Source organism: Varroa destructor, unplaced genomic scaffold (genome assembly GCF_002443255.2).
Source record: "Varroa destructor unplaced genomic scaffold, Vdes_3.0 BEIS01000001.1, whole genome shotgun sequence".
Classification (NCBI taxonomy): domain Eukaryota; kingdom Metazoa; phylum Arthropoda; class Arachnida; order Mesostigmata; family Varroidae; genus Varroa; species Varroa destructor.
The window spans coordinates 37,238,290-37,258,641 of NW_019211454.1; the positions used below are offsets into that span (position 1 = coordinate 37,238,290).

General features: G+C 41.4%; 2 protein-coding genes across 13 annotated transcripts in view; one reads left to right on the forward strand and one right to left on the reverse strand.

Moving 5' to 3' along the window:
- The window catches only part of LOC111243568 (uncharacterized), a 33,342-nt gene extending 13,811 nt beyond the window's left edge, over positions 1-19,531 (reverse strand). For 3 of the 10 annotated variants that reach the window (XM_086981442.1, XM_086981450.1, XM_022789380.2), the window contains exon 1: positions 19,198-19,527. In XM_086981442.1, coding sequence (XP_086837568.1) covers positions 19,198-19,267 — 70 coding nt within the window. In that variant the 5' untranslated portion in view covers positions 19,268-19,527. Of the gene's footprint in view, positions 1-10,106; positions 10,221-10,809; positions 10,894-17,835; positions 18,030-19,197 lie in introns of all 10 variants that reach the window. The other 7 variants (XM_086981467.1, XM_086981470.1, XM_086981464.1 and 4 more) reach the window with 7 other exon arrangements.
- The window catches only part of Cad99C (cadherin 99C), a 63,852-nt gene continuing 44,463 nt past the window's right edge, over positions 964-20,352 (forward strand). For 2 of the 3 annotated variants that reach the window (XM_022789363.2, XM_022789364.2), the window contains exon 1: positions 973-1,431. The gene's annotated coding sequence lies outside the window, so the exon portion shown is untranslated. Of the gene's footprint in view, positions 1,432-20,352 lie in introns of all 3 variants that reach the window. The other variant, XM_022789368.2, reaches the window with a different exon arrangement.

The following is a 20,352-nucleotide window of genomic DNA, read 5'->3' on the forward strand; positions in this document are numbered from 1 at the left end:
TAAAAGTATTCATTTTTCACCCGCTCAGCTAACTGTTTTCAGGTGTCTTCAAAGGTTACTAATATTGTTATCATCGTAAGGGCGCTCGTGATAGTCTACCACCTCGTTAGGCGTCGGTTTCAAACCATTCGCTCACTCTGTTCAAAGACTTTCGCTGAACAGATTCAATAGCTTCAAGGATTTTCCCCCTTCTTGACGCAATAAAAGTGTAGTCAACTTTATTTGCCTTTTGCTTTTAGAAGCATGATACCTTACGACAATGAATCAGCTTAGAATTTGATAGATCTTTGCACGAATTTATGTAGAAGTTAGATGTCTTTAGAATAAAACATTGCAATAGCATATTAGTTCCTTGGGTAAGGTTTAAATTTGGCGCGCTCATGTTTCCCAAATCGACAATGAACCCACGTGTCAGAATCCAGATATTTATTGTCGCTTTCCTAAGCGTATTGAATTAATAGCACAGCTATACGATTACTGCGGCATCATTTTTCTTCTTTTGCCGTAGATGATTTGCTGTTCGCCGAGCGAATTCAGAGCATGATAACCTCTGGTGATGAAGAACAGTACCTCATGAAATTTCGCACAATGAAACATCGAATCTCTTTAACCATCGTTAGCGTACAGATGGGCGAGTTAGTGGAAGTTGTAACGGCAGTAGCAATAGCATTTGTTCTGCTGGTTACGTTCTAACAGGCACCAGCCGAACAGCGCAGATTGTTGGCCTTTGGCTACATCGGATCGCCTACGACAAGCAACTAGTAACGGTTAAATGCGCGACGCGACTACAAGCTAGCCTATGCTTGTGTATGTCTGTCCATTCAGGAGGTCGGAACAGCGTAGTAGCAGCGGCTCGATCGATTACTTACTCGTCTGGTTTCCTCTCCCCACCGTGACCGTCCTTTCCCATAACGGTCACATGCAGACAACGGTTACCCTATCACTCTCTCCACAGGTGCAACGTTTTGGAACACCGGTACAGTCCGCCGCGTCGGATGAAAGCCAGTTTGTCAGCTTGAAATTCACGTAAGAAGAACGACGCCGGTTGCTTGAAGAAATACGACAGCGTTTGGAGCTGATTGGCTCCTGCGCGCCGATCGATCCGAGTGACCGAAGACGGTATCAAACGTGGCGGTCAAGCACGCTAGTGGTCGGTGGTGACCAGATGTGAACGGCGTCAATTTCTATTTTGTTGTGCACAAGAAATCGTTAGTTTTATTATAGTGAAACAACGGGCTGGATTCCATTGGCATAAATACATTGTAGCTGTAAGGAATAGATGAAGTCGAATAGCAAATAGCTTTCGGTGTTAACGTTGGATTGATTGCTATATTACTACTGAAGACTGACTTTTGACCAAAGGATATATACTGAACGGATAATCAACAAAGTGCGTTTGCAGAACGACGAAAATACGGGCAGCGATAAAAGGTAAGATAATGCGCAGTTCTAGCCTTTAGTACAGTCTTCCAATACGTGTACTAGAGTCTTCGTAAGTATAGAACAAGTAAAATGCGAGCCCATTTCAAATGTTTAATTCCGTTCTTACGCTACAAAGTTAAGATGAGGTACTATTAAATAATTCAACTTCAACTGCTTTGATTACCGCGACGCCAAGTCGGTCGACGCATTCCTCAAAGCGGTTTTCCAAAAGGGATTCTCCGTTTCACGTGGCTGTAAGTAGAAGCAAACAACTTTAATGAAGTTGAAACTAAACTAAAGTTAAAAGCTCGCTTCTCTATTCGCGCCAGCAGGGCATTCGTTGTAAACGGAAAACACTATGCATATATAATAAAGACTTATGATTTGGACGTCAAAACCATAATTTTATGCAATGTTACTTTAAAGTTCATCTAATAGAAACTATTCCAAACGATTTTTGGTCTTCAAAAGTCATACGTCAACAAACGTTTACGTCATCAACAGCTGGCATTCTACTGGATGCTCCTATTTTCTTTTTTTTATTTTAAAAACGTCGGCTGATATACTCTTGAGAGATTAACAGGATGAACAAAGCCGGCGCAGGTTTTTATCTCATAGGCTTAGTGTAACGTATAATACAAAGCACCGGTTAACAATAGATAGGTTTCTTCTGGTCAAAAGAATCGTTTGAATAAGTACGATGCCTTTAAAGTTTATCGACGGCCCGAGCGTATGTAAATTTTCCATTTAACTTTTTAGATATTTCACTTCCGAAAGAGCTAGATAGGGGATATGGACAAAACCGTACATATATGAAGTGTTGAACCAGGAAACTGAGTTGTCAAAGTAAAATCTGAGCTCAAACCCAATGTTGTCGGTGTAATAGGTCTAATAGTCACATGGCGGTTCCTGTTCTCAGGACGACACTATCCAAAACAAACGAAAAACATCCTGTATAAGGGCTGTTCAGTGGTGCAAATACCGCAGGAGGAAGACACTGCAAGTCTGAAGAACATGCACATCTTCATATCTAAAACATATCTTTCCAATGTTTCAATTGATTATTTTTTGCATTATGAAACTAATGTGGAGCTTTAACGATGCGATTACATGTACGGGTCATAACAATATTATCTAAATATGTATGAGAGCATTCAGTCTCAAGTTTGGGAAACCGTTAGACGATGTTTTAAGCTATTTCGTCCGTAAAGGGGCTTAGCTATTCGGGTATTTGACTATAAACGAAAGATTCTCTGAGATTCGCTTTGTGCAGCTGCTGTCACAATCGAAGGGCAGTTGAGTGATTCAGAAAACGTCAGCATGACTAAGGCGTTCTTCATACAAAGGTCACTAAAACGTGTTACTTTCGAGTTTATTATTTGTATTTTTGAATTCTCTGAGCTCTATATGATGACTGTAGTGTTAGTGCTTTGAGAGCCAATAACGAAACAAAGAAAATTGTTTCGTGACGTACTTTCTTACGTAGCGTCCGACTCGATGCCAAACGAGTCTGAGCCATTGTTATTATCAAAGATATTGTTCATCTGTATGTAACGGTTTTTAGATTTAAACAACAACATATTTAGCGTAGCAGTTATTGTCGGCGGCGAACCAAATGACTATATTGTAAATACTAGCAAAATTGATTTCGGTGTTCTTTGTCACCACTGCCGATAGCATTACAGCCGTTCACTGGCGAGGCAGTGGTTTTCCGTCGAAGACCTTCGAAGGGCCTTCTGCCAAAGAAGGTTTCCAGTTAAAGGTTGGTCAGAGATTGTCAAGTCTCCAATTTGTTAGCTCATAGGAGGCGTTATTTATGCCATCTGTTTATGTGAACTCTGAATAGCTGTCGTGTGCGTACGAAAGTGGTTCAGTCGGAATCGGAGACATACTGATCCCTTGTACGATATTATGTCAAGAAGTATTTTCGATTGCTTTAAGGAAGGAAATCTGAAGGACTAGTTCAGTCTCAGCTGAATATATAAATAAACATACATCTGGATTTTCAGATCGCCTGCACCTATCATTAACACAAGCGTTATTTGTTTAAACAATGAGAAAATTTGAATAAAACAACGACTAATATTGTCAGTGGAATGATCTTGTCAATTAGCAGAATAATTATAATAAATGAATAAGTACAACCAACCTTTATCTGTAACACAGCAAGTCTAAGTAGATGCTTGGAATACACGTACGATGAATATGTATTCTGCAAAATATGCACCTAAATAACCAATTGCGATAGGGCGAACATTACATTTGTTGACTATCGGTAAATGATGTACTCCTGGGCGACCCACAGTCTCTCTCTCTCTCTCTCTCTCTCTCTCTCTCTCGCTCTATTCCCTCCTTACTGAACGTACTTCTACATAAGTGGCACTGAAAGGTCATAGCTCTGTAAAAGCAGTTTCAAAGTAAATAGTCCCATTTACGATAAAACGATCGACTAGTCATTTTTTAGGCCTAAAGTTTTTGATTCAGCCAAGCGTTGTTATTGAAGTACTATTTGAATAGCTTCCTGTTGCCCTGTACGAAAACGCCAGAACATTTAGGAGTTTAGTTAATATAAGAATGGGGAGAGAAGTGCCGATTCGCTGTACGTCGCCAAATTTCTCTTGCGTGCCTTCCAAACCTGATTTAACATATAAATTAAACGGCGTTTTTTTATTCAACTTACGGCGTTAGCTTCGCAAGAAACAGTTAAAGCTTTATAAATCCGGGTTTATTGGCCATGAAGGTGGAAGACGTTCCTGATTGCACACTTCCCATGAACAGCTGTGAAAATCCGCGAACAGATTTTTAATTTCCGGTGGCAGGGAGCTCTCTGGACCCAAGTGAGAAAGCTACAATAGTAATGTAAATAGAATATTCAAGCGTCTTCATATTTTCGCATTAATAATCAACTTTATTAGAATTAAAGGGAGTAACAGCTTTTTCCTGGTTTATCTTACGCCAGTCAGTGCTAGGTTGCGTTGGTAGCGACTTCATAGCTCTTGACTCTACGCGAATATGTACAATATATGAACTGCAATTATTCCTCCCCAGGGAACCCCAGCACCACATTTTATGCAACTTTTAAATCGTATATTAATAGTTTTTTGCAAAGAATTAGATAGAGAACAACAGGGTCTAGCGGTTTGGAATCCTAAGACTCAAGCAAGAACACTTTGATTGAGCTAGCAAGCGTTAATTTAACGTTTTTGTCGCACAATTTTTTTTTTAAAAAACGTTACGTAGACCTTAGCTGAAGACCACAATGTGAAAAAAACAGATATTAGTTTGGGCTAGCAAAGATAATACGTTCCGTATGGCATCGCGGTGCGAGCGCTCGTACTTGATAACAGTATACTTCCTTAAAGCAGCACAAAGTCTGTGCAAGTTCCAGCCGATGAAAGCAGTGATTTTCTCTGGAGAGGAAGATATTGTACTGAATCAAAAGAATTGCTAACATAATATACTGCTCCAGGCTAATGAACTAAATTAACCCAACGCCATATTTCATAACGGTTTACTTGTTTTACATAATGGACGCTATGGAACAATGCTACTGTGGTTTCACGATAAACACGACCCTATACCGACAACTGCTATATTGTGTTTGCATTACTTGCTATAGTTTGTAGAATGCGCCGTTGGTTTCCTGTTAAAATTGCATTTCTCTGACACCGGGCCAGCTAGTAGTTGGGTTGATCAGGCTACTATGAAACGAAAAACACCTGCGAACGCAACGAGGCAACGTGCAATGTCAGATGCAGGGGAGTATGTCGGGGGGGGGGGGGTCATCCTAGTTGGCTGCTTAATACTATCGAATCAGCTCGAAGCGTTCCGTTCAATGAACCTTTCTTTTATGTGCTGAAAGTGTTCTCTGACGATCAGCGCAGTAGTCGAAGAACAGGAAGACATGCTTTTTGCATTAATTGATCGATTAATAGGGTGAGAATCTTAATACTTCTAGGTTTAAACCGACATTTTTGGCCTTTTTTGCGACTACAGTGATTGGACCAATCGATTTGGTATTGGAAACCATTAGCGGTAGAATAAAGTCTTATTGAATCTCTCTTGTTCTGTGCATCGATCAGCCATACAATAACATTACGGAGAAGAGCCTGAGTGTGGTAAAGAAGTAGCTGAAACTCCCGACGATACAGCGGTGGTGATTTAGACTAACCGAAATACTTCTTTCATAGTTTTCCAGTATACATGAACGATTTAAATCTGGCGAAAGGGGCACTGCAAACGTTTATGTCACGCAAGAAAGTAAAAAGGATTGAAGTACCTATGATTCCACGTAGGGATCACTGGCAACATCGATTAACATATGGATAGATATCGACAACGAAATGTTTGAAGTGCCACAAAAACTAGCTTCTGGTATAATTCGACGAAGAGTCTTATTTTTTGTTATTGTACCATCCAGGTGCCGATAACTGTTCTAAATGAGACAGATTAACTTAGAAAATTACCTAATTCCAGGTAATGAACGATTAGGAAATAATGGTCTGATAATAATAGTAAGTAACGGGTTCAAATGTGCTATACAGATCTGTGTTACGCTATTAAAAATACGTTATTTATATATCCTATACCACTCAAGTAGGCTACCTATAAATTTTGAGGCTTCTATTGAGATTCTAATAAATCTGAGCGACTCGAGCCAATGTCACACCAAGTCCTTGTATATATAATAGATTAGAGCTTATCGAGTCACATTGCAACTTCTGGCGTACAATACGGTGTTGAAATAGTCCCATTCATATAGTATTATTGCCTAGACCTCAACGTTTCACCATTGACCGAAGAATTCTATCTATCATATATATTCAGATTATATTATAAACGTTTATGAGCAGAGCCTTTGTGTTCGTCGGCGCGTTAGAAATTTTCTCATCGACTTTTTTTTACCTGTTGGGTTCTCAAATGGTCAAGCAATCGCTCGCAAGGATATCAAACCTTTTTTTTTTTGTACATTCAGCCCTAGTGACTCAGTCGCTCCCACAAGCAATCCCTTTTGTACCGCAAAAACTCCCCAAAGAACAAGCTTCGTTTTAGTCCGCTTTTGCTTCAGTCGGCAGTTCATCATATAATCAAGGTTCCATAGTAGACGCAACGGACTCTTCGAATTGCGGTCTTTTATAACCATTCTATCTGGGTGCACGTGTATGTTATTTGAAACAGTGTAGTATAAAATTAGCATAAGCTTCTCAAATTTGTCATAGTTTCCGGTGAAGACATCTCAATTGCGATTTTATTACACCAGAGCCGTCATTTGACTAAAATCAACAAATTATACCTCAATGGATTGTAGAAACACCCTATCTAGTCTTCTTGCGACTTCGTCTGAACTGTTCACTCTAAAGTACTCTGTCTACGTCGTTACATTCGAAGTCATTTAATTGTCGATTCAAACGTTCGATTTTTCTTCAAATCTTCTCATACTCATTACGCATACAAACGATTTTTCTTATATACATATATATATGTATGTGTGTGTGTGTGTGTTGCTCTAGCCGTCCAGATAGCTCGTTTGGCATATACCGGAACAAACAGCGACGTTTAAGAACGTTACATTTTCTAAATGCTACCAGTGAAGGGACTATCTAAGAACGCTAAAAACCGTCTTCTAAACGGCTGAAGTGGACATACATATATGTTACTATGCTGTATCGTCTTCAAGTCATTCGTGAAGGTGACTTTCTTTACTTGTTGCTAAGTAAAATACCTGTTAACTTTAGTGTACCTTTTCTTTTTGTTCTAAGTTAATACTCCAGTCAATAATTATTTCGATCACCATATATAAGTAGTTCAGTTACTACCATGGGCTGGCATCGTAACTTAACTTGTCCGAATTCACATACACTTCGCTCAGAAGTCTAAGGCCAAGACAACATTTCATCAATAGTTTGGGCTCGTTTGTCTTAGCTAACGTTAGCAATGATGTTTGAATATATCAAGACAGTTCAAGACAGCCTGATGGACCCCTTAAGAACCTACGCCTAGTCCAACGTTTTTGCTTGTCATTGATGATAAATTACCTAATAAAATGGGAAAGACCTAACCCAGTTTATAGGCTACTATGAATACGAAATGGATATCAATCTACGTGTCAACTATAGGGCAGTTTCGATCAAAAGTTGATACTCCTAATAATTTAACATTGGGTTACTACGGTGCGGCTGTGTCACTCGCGTATTCATTCGTTACGTGAAAATTTTCAATTGTTTCGTCATCGAGGTAAACAAATTGCTTCGTCAACGAATCGTCTATCCCACGTTAACTCATGGTCGAGGCCTATATCGTTTCGTAATAGCGAAATCTTGCCACTGTAATACATTGATAATAATCCCAGCGGTTTTTGTTTTCGCCACGTTTCCACCATTAACGACACTATATCGCTAAAACTGTGTTCGTTGACATTTTTTCTTCAGCCGCAGAAATGTCTGTGTTGAGGGCTTCTCCTTTGATGTTCTATCTACTACTGCAACGTGTAGCAAGGGTAAACAGCAATAGAGCTTTCGTTCGACACGAACTGTTGTCGGCAGTTAAAATCCTTAGCCATGCTGGGGAAATCGTTACGGATTATTGACAATTCAATACAACGGGGAACGAGCATAACACACTGGATGCAACTCGTAGTCATGACTGCGGTAGCAGCAATAGCAGAAGCCAAACATCGAAGTCCGTGTCACTTTTTGTTCCGTAAGAGATCAAGGCTTTTGGCCTAGCAGACGATTGCCAAAAAGTTACGTTCGCTGCCACGGTCCGAGTTTCACAGAATTGCCTAACGTGGGCAACGGCAGAGAGAAAGAGGGATCGTCATTGAACGATCGTTCTTACAAAATGTCGTATGGTTCAAGACATCTCCGAGAAGGCACGTGGCTCTAAGCGACAAATATCACTATCGTGACTAGTAAACGTGACATTACTATCGGCAGTGTCATCTTCACATATGGCCCAATGAGGTTGGGCAGGCTTCAATGCATCTTCAAGATAATCTTTTAATAGTAGGAATTATTCGATTGAACTATAATAATTATTATTATTGCTGCTCGGCACGTTATGACATTGTTAAGGTAGAGTAGTTCCAGTTCGAACATCCATTGGAACGAAAATGAAGTTTAGCCATGCAGACGAAAACTGTATTAATTGTAACTTACTTCGTACGCTTTTTATGAACTTTTGTTTTTTTTCTTAGTCTTTTTTTTCATAGTAAAATTAGGTAGTCTGTTGCTATGATAGCAATTTCAGCGCTGCAAAAGTAATGTTATTTTCTAGTAAAATTTTTCACCATAAGCTGCAGTGATAATATGATGTATAAGGACCGATTTGATGCCGGTGTATAATAAATAATGATCTCCTCATCCTTTGCATTAACTAAATAGCAAAACATAAGATAATAACTATCTGGACCTTGCGCGGCAAAACATACACCGTAAACTCAATACTAATCAGTAGTGAAGTAACTTAGGCCAAATCAGGTTATGTTTACTTTAGCATCTGTAGACGCAATTTACGGCAGTATTGAACAAACTAATAGTACATTGGTCCTAGGTAACGGCTTAAGCTTAATCTAGTTGAGCTCCGGAGCCCCAGAAAGAAGAGGCGAGAGAGAGACAAAGAATGAGTCTGTTAGGAAGAAAGGCAAGCAATGAACTTTTTCGTGAATTATCGCTGCCACAATTGTTATGCGTAGGTATACATAGCAACTGCTTCATCGGCGTCAGAAATCGAACTTCTGCCGACCGCTGCCAACTCATCTCGACACGAAAGTGGTAGACACTGACCCAAAATGCCGAACGCCATCGGCAGCATTGACGGCGTTTATGGCTGAAGCAACGGCAACAGCAACGAATCGTGGCAAAATATAGAACACGCTCTAGTGGTGCTGTCGCTTTGCCGGTTACGCCGGCGGCCTTTTGCCGACGGTTGCGTGCTTTGCTCTGTTGTGGCACGACTCAATCAGACGTCCGTCGCAAACAGAGAAATAGAAAGAGGACGAAAAACAGCGGGAAAAACTCCAGGTCACTTCTATAGTCCGTAATAAACACATTTATATAAATATATAGAGGCGCATCGCCATGATGTCCTAGACTTTCAGTTCTGCTGCCACGCATCGCCTTGTCGCGCGATTCACGCCGCTTTGTGCACGAAGAACGATGTTTCGCAGGCGACAATTCTGAACGAGCTGCTTTATTGCTAAAATGATCGCCGCCGCTAGTGCAGTGAAGAAACGGGAAGTCAGCCTGGTGTCTGGTGATGTCTTCTGCGATGTTGCTGACGAGGGTGGAGCGTATTTTTGACTGCTCCCCTTCTCCGTGACGTGGTCTCATTTCTAAACAAATGAACGAAAACTGATGGTCGGAGAATAATGGCAGTAATAGTAGCGATAGTCAAAGTAGCCGTAGTCGTATCTTTCCTCCCATCCCCCGAAATTTTGGCGTTTCAACGCCTGTCAGCGTTTGACGTAACGTTAATCAAGATGATTCCTAGAATTTGGTGGCGTTGGCGGTAACGCAGGCAACAGAAACAGCACGTTCGGGGTATATATATATTCGCATTGTAGATGAGTCGGTACAGAATGCTTCAAAAATATTTCGGGGCGTGAATTTTTTTCTACTAGAATGTGTTGGGCGTTAGTAAGTACAAAAAAAAACAAATGTTTAAGCGAGCAGAACAGAACTTACGGTTGTATTGTCACCCGCACGTGATGTCAGGCGTTTCACACCTTTCCGAATTCCTCTAGCGGCGCACACATGGGCGGGGGGCACCCGCACTTTGGAACATGAACTCAGCCACACCTGCAAACACGTTTGCCGCTTTGAGTAGGTGGTATTGAACCAGATCGACTGTTCAGTGAAAAATAGAAGAGCTTCTTGTAGCAAAAGATCATTCTGATGGTAATCGTTATCGGAAGACCAAAAAGAGAATGAAAAGATATTCTCAACAATGGACGAAACCGCGGAAAACGTCCACTGCGGATTTAAATCAGCCGAAGTATTGAAAGCGCAAGATCTAGACCGTTACAGACCGGCAAGTTGGTTGGCAATATATAACAGATTTACATTTTTTGGTCTTTATTGCAAAGTATACTAATGTATGGTATTGTGTATTTCAGTGAAGTCTATTGAGGTGCGCCTGTCGTATACGTACGGTTGCATATTATCTATTATCGCTCGTAAGAATCGCAACAATAATGGCCACACGTATCATTACGCTGGGTTTTTGTCGGAAAAAGCGACGTAAACATTCATAAAATAGGCCGTTCATTAACACATTACGTTTCACCCAATACGATTCACTCTAATCGATTAGCACCTGGCACTGCTTGGTAGAGCTAAAAGAGCTGAAGGAAACAACACGTTGAATTGAACTACTGAATATACATACGTTTGCCTGCGTTGATTTGCGTATATGGCTTGCTGATGTAGTTATTGGGGCTTTTACCCCTACCTCAAGACGGGGATGTTCGGACTGGAATACAAAAAAGCTTGCGGCTAACGATCACACAGGGCCGTTCACTCGTCAATGACAGTGGATCAGTGGACGTCATTGTGATTGTTATCGTTTAGGACCGCTTTTCTTTCAACTAGTCAGGCTACGAATTAGCGGCGCAAGACAAAAAAAAAACTTAATAATTAGAGAAAAAATGCCGTGCCGGCCAGGCGTCCTTGCAGTCGCCCTTCTTGCCATAACCGCTATCAGCGCCGTAGGTCTGCACGAAGTTGCTCCAGTCACCCATGTTTATTGCCCAATGGAAATTGAATGGAACAGACTAATACCATAACATTTTGTACTTAAGGCGTTTACTTCCGGGTAAAAAAGTAAGAGCGGTTTTAGACTGAATAACAATTGCGGTATTGATAGTTCTATTGTAGTTTGATTCGTAATTTGCTAGCAGTACAACAAGGAAATAAGGAGTAGAAACGATATGCTGGCTACGTATGGGGTATGACACGAAAAGCTATTGTAACTGGGTATCTAAGAGATGGGCTGTTTCGTCCTGCTCGTGGCCATGGTCTTGCCGAAATTCTCTTGTACTACATATGAAAAATAAAGCCTAACAGTTTTAGCCTCTGATTAAATAAACCTTTGATCGGTCCTTAAAAATATTTTATATCTACTTAGTGATGGTTTGTGAAGAAGGGCATACAAGAAGAAATCTATGCTGTATAATAACAAGATTGCACGATGGTTATCTTCATGAGTAACTCTGGAATTTAACAAAAAAAAAAAATTAATATTGTATAATTTTTCTTGATCTTCTGGACGAACAATTGGTATTACCGTAAGTGATGATGACATATGTTCGGTAGCAACAATGAAACGTTGGGTAAAACGTTTTTAAGGTGCGTTTCCTTCTTTCTGTAAGCTTTCATTGATTACTTGATCGTTTTCGTAACTTCGTATCATACCCGTTCTGCATTTATCGAAACGTTTAAATCAATCAACTGTAAGCTCAAGCGAGCGTATAATGTATCCGCATTTATGTAACCTTCAAATGGCAGTAACTGTGACCATCTCGATGAGCACCTTTTACTTCCTGTAACCGTAGCATTCTTGTAGAAGAGTTAAAGACATAATCAACAAATTCGTTAATAACTCGCTCTGCCTAAGCTCGATGAAAGAAATCGTATCACATCGGATCGTCGCTGATGATTTTTGCTACCGTTCGTCGTCGTCGTCGGCGCAAGCCCCGCCAAATGCGTCAGTGACAGATACAGCTGTAACGGCGACATAAATACTTGGCGGTATCGCAGCACCGGTTCACCTGTGCTCGTACGATGCCATCCAGAAATGTAAAAATATTAGTAACCAGAAAAAGGAGGCTACATGAAGTTAGCGTCAAAAAAGTTTTCTTCTAGTTGCGAGCATCAAACGCTGTGGTAGACTACGAAAGGACATTCTATCCATGTTAGCAAATGCAGGGCAGATCTTCTACCATCGGCGCTTTGCGTCTGCGGCTGTCGTTGTTGTTTATCATTTTATGGACGGTGGCTAGATAGGCCAAAGACCGCAAAGTCTGGTGTGAACAGTAAACACCCGAGCAAAGATTTACTAGCATAAGCCGATGTAAACCATCTAATCAGCCACAATGGGCGCTGGACGGGTACTAAACATACGCGGAGGGCGTGCAAGTTTCTAGGGCATGACCTCTTACTGAGACAAACGCGGCGCCCGTTAACTGTTTTGGAACGAGCTTTTCCCACTTTGGCCAGCAATTGGCAACAAACACAACGACCAAGAAAACAGCATTAACGTTAATACTAAAAGGATATACGAAGAACGTCACCGTTTCTTCTCCCCTGTTTCCACGTCTGCTCGTAGTATTTCACTATAAGAACTCAGTGTCGGCAGCAGCGATTAGCACGATCGTGTACGCCTTAACGGTAGTGACAAATCATTAATGACTGTGGCCGCGATGACGAAAAACGGTAAGACTACAGCTCCCGCTAGGGATGTGGCTGCAGTAAAAGGCGTACTCGCACAGAATTACAAGATAAGAAGACAGTCGTGGGAACCGGGAACAACAATAGTACGGAAGCGTGAGTTGGAGAACCGATTAGGGACCGGCCTTGATAAACGAAAGAATAAACATAGAGGAAATAAGTAACTGTGTGAAAAAGACAATCAGGAGGCAGCGCAATACTCTAGAGAAAGATTCTCTTTTGAGTAAACCGCAACAGATGACGAAAATGCAGCCTTTCAACTGTTCGTCTACCGAACGTTTCCAGATATTGTTACGTTAACGGCCCTAGTAACGGTTGTGTAGCTATCCGTTGAAAGTATTGAAGGGCCAAGAGATGAAGGAAGGCTAGAGAGGGAGAGAGAGAGAGAGAAATGCTTCTCTGCGTTGGGCATGTGCAGACGCACGTTGAACAACAGATTCAGTGTTGATGTGATTTGCTTATAGTTGCTATAGCGATTTTTTTCTGACCCGGGTCATTTACGCGGTTTGTTGGCGTTCAAATTTGGCTTTGTTGAGTAGACGCAGTATTCTGATAGTCTTTGCCTGTGCTGCCACTCGTAACGACGCTATGTAGATGCTAGGAATAAACGCTTATTATTTGAACTGTTCCTTTCCGCCGTTCGGTCTCCGAACAATTTTGTTTGCTATTTGTCCAGAGGAGAGGCTTTACCGTCAGAAACAAGTGACACAGTTAGCGGACACGCGTTGATTCCTTCCTTTGATTTTCTGCTGGGCTGAACGCTGCCGAGTCGAAACGGGGAAGAACTGGCAATAGTGAAGACACGATATCTTGGCGGCATCCGTAGCGCCCACGGTGCAATGTCCACAACTACATACAGATCTGGATACATACATTACTGAATAAGGCAGTAAACAGTGGTGCATGACGATATTGCTCTTCTGAAGAATTTTAGCAATAACAATTTAGCAAAGCCTTATTTCTTAACTGATTACATGGCGATTCATAATCTATAGTAATTCTAAAGCGCGAAGAAGTCAGATAACATAAAGCAACGTAATCGGCACTTGACGGTAGGACAACCGTTAGCATCAACAGGCTAAATGATAAGAGCTTATAAGGTGGCGTGCCGATTATTAGTCGATGATGCCGATAACAACAATACTTCTATTGCCGCTGTAGTCGCTGCAAGCCGCTTCGAATACATACAAAAGCAAAAAATGTACATGGTACATTGGAATATTAGGACTATTTTTTTCGTATGGAGACAACCGCAGATATGGTACGCTGTAGAAGAAAGTACGCGTATATTTGGTTACAGCATTAACATGATTATTTTTATGGGAAATGAGTGCACGCACGTGCTTACTCTGGGGCACATACCCGGGTGGACTAATGGGTGCAGCACTAGGCTACTTTGGAGTCCACCTTACATTAAGAACATCACACATCCAGTAGTATCTTTTTTATGAGTAAAACTGATTGTTACGTCGTTTAAAGGGATTGAAAATTAAGTATTAACTATGTGAGATGAAGCGTTTTTTCTAAGAAAAAAACCTCAGCGCAGTCATCCATTGTAAGGGGCCAGCTCTGGGGACAAATATTTGTCTACCAATGCAGCTGAATACAGAAAGATTATATAGAGAGAATAGCAGTCAGTTGGGCTTTATTGGATAGCGCATCCAATCCAAGCGTTAACGATAAGTCGTTAATAGAATTTGGTTGTGCTCATTATTATGATAACTATATTCAAATGTTTATTTGAAATAAATTTGACACAAATTAATAATGTTTCATAGGAGAAGTCAATTGATGAGTCAATAAGGCACTCCGAGCTGCTATCCTTTCCAGATAATCGTATTGTTCCTACTCTCTATTTTTTTATGGTTACTATGTGAAGAAATCCTCATTTTAATTATCTCTCTCGTTTAATTTCCCGAGAAAAAAGATCTAGCCGGGGCCGATCTTGCTGGACTTAATTGGGGTACTTCCAATAAAGCTATGAAATAGCAGTAATATTCTGTGGTGACACTGGGATTTCAATCAGCCATAATCGTATGGTCCTGGTTATCATTTCATGGTCATCATCAGCACTTGGAGAAATGAGCGTGGGTCTCCCACGCTACATCACTGTGACATTTAGAAAGCTGCTAATACATTCACTATATTGATCTTATCCCCATACTCCGCTATGCTACACCATGAATATACACTGAAAGATCACTGTCACTCTGAACCATTTATCACTGTATCTGGCGAGACATTTTTGTATTTGTATATAGGCCTCATACTTTCCTCCCAATTCTTGTTTCGCTTGTGATCGCTTCCGCCGCTTCATCGCTCTCTAATAGCGTCAACTATTGATCTTGTCAAACCTTTCCGTTGAGATCCCGCTTTTCTGCCCAGGACCACTAACTATATCAAGCCCTTCAGCCCGCGTCTAGCGTACAATCATTATTTCTATCAGCATTATCAAAGATGTCACACTTTTTCCATCAGTAATCTGAAGCGCGACGGGGTGTCGGCATTAAGCTCAAGCTCACATCATTATTGTACTCACGAAGTACCAATACAATGTAGGCTATGCGAGCAGTAGAGTAGATGGCGAAAAAATCGTTTTTATCTGTCTTTACGATAACAATAATGACATTCATCGAAACTGACAGCATCAGCAACACCAGTGATAACAGTTATTTTAATAGTTTTTCTAAAGCACTATAGCTGAACGCATAGCTGCAATTCCTGACAACCGATAGGAATGGAGTGTCGCCGTCAGCCAATGGCTATCTTCCCAGAGGCCGGCGGCCGAGTTGATATATCGTTACTGATATAGACATCAGCTTAACATTGGTATCGTCGGTCAAAGAAAGCTTTTCTCTCGTAGGAAAAGAGCTAGTGTTTGGCTGTTCTCCGCAGTGAGGTACCATCTTGACACATCGACGCTCCTTTGATGAGCATCGGCAGCATCTATTCCACAATGCTACGAGCATCTAAATCAACTATGACAATGGCCACGGTAACCATCAGCAAACCGGCAGATGGATGGACAGCGTCAACAAATCCTGGTGATGTATTCTACACGTGATCATGTCAACGCGCTTAATCGCCTGTAAGTCACCCTTCTGTCTATAGGCGTTCGAACCTATTCTTCGAGGAAATTGTTTGCGTCACGCTCAGCTCAATATTTTTCAGTTATGTTAACGCTAATGGTGGTAGCTTGAAGATACAATTTGACGAAATTCGACAGGACTACCCGATTTGTTCGCCAGACATTTTGGCTTCTTGTGTGACACTTTCAACACGCGCATAAATAGTAAAATTGACGGATATTGCATTGAACCAAGACTATGCTGATATAAGTGAGCTTTTACATTGAGTGCCGATCGAATAGCTACAGAATGGCAAGAGTAGCCACTGCTGACCAACGAATTTCAACTGGTAGTATGGAAACTAGATTACGTCTTTTGGACAGTTTTTTCCTCCATAGCCATAAGGGCAAGTGGCTGTTTTTGCCCTTCCTGTCTGGTTTACTTGTAGCATTAGATGAATAGTCTCATTCCGGATGAGATAATCGAGAATTGCGCAATAATAAATAACGCACTTTTTTGGAATTCTTTTTTATCGCCTGGCGACACCAAGTGAATCAAGTAGATGTAAGGCCAAGTCTACGAGGAAAAGGGGCAGGCGACGTTCAAAGCGAAAAAAACACCATGTCTTAGCTGTGTAGCTAGTTGTGTAAAACCTGTAAACTATAATCATCAGGATACGAAGGTTCTACCAGTAAAATAAACCGTACGTTACTTGTGAGATTGAGACAGGTAAGTATACAGTAACAGAAGCCTTTCGCTAGCTAACTTCGATCTGTATGTACTATTGTTACTACCAAAATATGTAACACGTTGGGTTTCTTCACAGAGACAAGTATCTACTTAGAACTATATGAGATTTGCGTTATATAGCTGATGCGTATTCGATGAACGTAGCGTGAAGCTCTGCTCTGAGGCATACGTTCCGCCGCGAGCGACAGATACTGTTCGTCACTGTTTCTATATCTACATCGACACGTTTTGCTTCTTTTGATGCTCTCAATTCCTCCAGTCGGGTTTTTGCACACGGTAGGAGACAGCTCAGTGGTCCAGGTCGGGTAGGACTGACGTTTTTTTATGGAACTAGCTAATGATGTTTGCGCTGATTATTAATTGATTGCATGCAGATTTTATATTGAAGCTGTTCCGCTGTCCGCCTAAGGCTATCTGAACGTGTTGACTGACAAGTTAGCTGTTTACTACGAAGATGAATGTTGAATGTATCTTCATATGGAATTTGGCAAGATTCAAATTGTGTGCCGTGCTTCGGCTTTCCGAACGAACTTATATCCGGCGTCTAACTTAAAGATGCACAGGCTTAAAACGTAATTGAATCTATACAGACTTCAAAAGGCCTTATGCTATATTTACCGATAGAACATCCAGTTGGGACAATAATAGGACAATGGATCTTGTTTCAAGCCGCTCTTCACAATTCTTCATATGTATCCCATGTCTTTTATGTGAAGTTACGGACAAAAGGTAAACTGTAACTCATAAACATTTATGGAACGGCTTATTGTAAAAAGTTACATTAGCGGACTATAGTGTTCGTAGTGAACGGTGTATAATAGCAGATATTTCTAAAAGAAAATACACGCTCCTCCATGTTCTGCTATAAAGGAAAAACAAATTAACCTCCATAGTGTTTATAGAACTACAGCCTTAACCAGGTGGCTTTGAGCCATACAACGGCAACTTATATTATTAATATTAAACGTTACAAAACAAGCCCAATAGGGACTGTATCTCAGCGCTCGTAGATTTTTGTACACACATCTCATTGTGAGTACTAACAATATGTTGATACAGACATTACTAACGTGTGACCTAGTTGCTTTGATTGAAAATTCGAACGTCGCAAGGATTCGAAACGTATCCTATGAAAAAAATCTTCTTACATGATAGGCGTTTCAACTAGAGTAAACAAACTCATAGTAGCGCAATGTCGACATTTCCTGCGATGATTTCATTGGTTTAATATAGAAGATCGTTCGTCTAAATCGCGGTGTGTTCCTTTCGCATTTAGTGCAAGTATGCACCGACCTGCAGCTCGTTGTCGTTCAGCAGCCATATGGTAGGTCTAATTCTACGACTGAAAACAAAGTGATAAATGACATGGAAGAAGATTCACACTGACATACGCATACATGCAGCGCACTGCTAGGTCTGCCGTTCAAAACCTTCGTAAACGCCCTATTCCTGAAGCAGATCGTCTGCTCTTCCTGAAGTCACCTAACTGAACCAAGCACATCATTTTATAGCTAGATCAAGGAGTTTATATGATGCGTAAGTCTGTAGTTCCTTCAACATGTGTAGGTATTTATTATGTGATACACTATCTATTCGCAGCGGCCGTTTGTTTGCTCGTCGGTTTTACGTTTGGTACGCGTAACAGGTTGCAACCAAGCGCAAAGCTCGACTGTTGCAGCGTAGTTATAGTCCCCCTTTTAGTTGGTCTTACAGTAACACGAGACTTACTGGTAACTGGTAAGTGGTGCAAGCGTCGTCACTGATAAGAACAGTAGGCCCAATGGCCTATTGCATGCTCTCGTTATGTTCCCCATCATTATGATGTGTGTGCAATACTGGTAATGATTACGACATATAATGTACGGAAACTAGTTGCGAAATGGTGCGGAATGGAAACATAAAACGGAAGCTTGTCAACATCCCTACCGGCATCGTCGAGCATGGACGCTCAGCTTGATCACGGTCAAGCTGCACCAGCAGTCTCATCATTACCAACAGCAGAAGCCAGACCGGTAGCAGTCTTTAACGGGAGACAAAGACGGCTGTGGCAATGCCTGCTGGGGGCAGTCAAGCGGAGCTGTCGTTTGGCTGACAGAACACTGAGGTCAAATGGTGACCTTTTTGTTATTGGGCGAGGTTACTGAGCTGGAAGGCCACGCAGGATCTTACTGGGCTAAGATAAAAGAGAAAAACCACGAGCGAAATCCAACGACCCTTCCAACTTGTTCTTTTTTTTTTAACGGTTGGAGCGATACAGCGACAGCACGGTCATGTGTGCATGTGCGTGCGTGTATATATACAGCACGCAGGTTTCGTCTAGGCAGGTTTGCTATATCAAAGGAGACAACGCAGTTAAGAAGACGCCGCCGCTAGCTGATCCATTTCCGGGACATCTTCAAAGAAGTAGCTAACAGGGATAGTTCTACGTATGCATATGTATGTTGTAAAGACTAGAGGACCCATGGCACACATGAGGAGACACAGAGAGCCTAAGGTTGCAATGTACTCACCACTGACCGAGTCCTTTACGCTTCTGATTGAACGCATTCTGAAACGCACACATTTCCCTACCATTATCATGTCTAAACTGTAGTCTGTAGCTCATCGCCTACTGTAGAACTCGTTGATTCAGGTGTATTATATTAGCTATGTATATATCGATTAATCTGCTAATTGCGACGAGGCGACCAATGGCAGCCATGAAGTAAATGCTCTACAGTATCTGACCCTTGACACGTACTGCATGCAGAGCATTTGGTGGCTTGCGGTGCACAACAAATACCACTATTATAGACGACGCCATTGCTGCTACTCACAAATCGTTATTAAATAGCAGGCCAGCCTCTCGCCACTTCGTCTGCTAATGAGAAGTCGTGTGCATTTTATTCAGCCGACGGCAATCAACAAATGCATACGAGACGAGACGAGACAGAATGGGTCGCTCGCTACTCTGTGTTGACCATCCTATTTACCTACCGGCTACGTGCCGACCGGTCGGGTCGGTTCTTTCTATATAGGCCATTGCAATAGTCATATATTGTTACATGGATACGCTAAATTTATTATATAAAATGCTACGAGATGTTAGATGAAACGGTGCGTCATTGAACAACATCCGCCGTATCGGAATTACACGGCCAATGATTAACGTTGTGATCTTTGTTTACTGACGGCAATGCTCGAACGTAGTGCGGTGTAGCTTTACTGTCTTCCCTTGCGTACCACATCGATCACTTTTTTCAGGCGTTTCCGTACGATAGCCATACGTCTGCAATGATAGACCCGATACTTGAATACAACGTTTACAGCTGATCTTTGGCACCTGGTGCCTTATTTTTATCGTAGAGGGATCTCCCCTCCTCACCGCTCCCCGTTTCCTGCCGCTGAGGTGGTATTAGTCGCAATGACTCTACCAGTTCAATATTAGATGAAATCTAGCTCTTGTTATCTCAATAGTGTATTAACGGGATTTTTTCCTCTCAAGTAGATACGTGCTTTTTTAGCTAGGTGTACCGTTTCTACTAGTTGCGTCTTCGTTAGAGCATGAAGCTATAATAGCTACTAATTAACAAAGCAAATGTCTGAATAATTGACAGAAGAGTTGGATCCATAGCACGGACAAACGCGGGTCGGGTCAACGCTACCTGATTAAGGATAGTAATGAA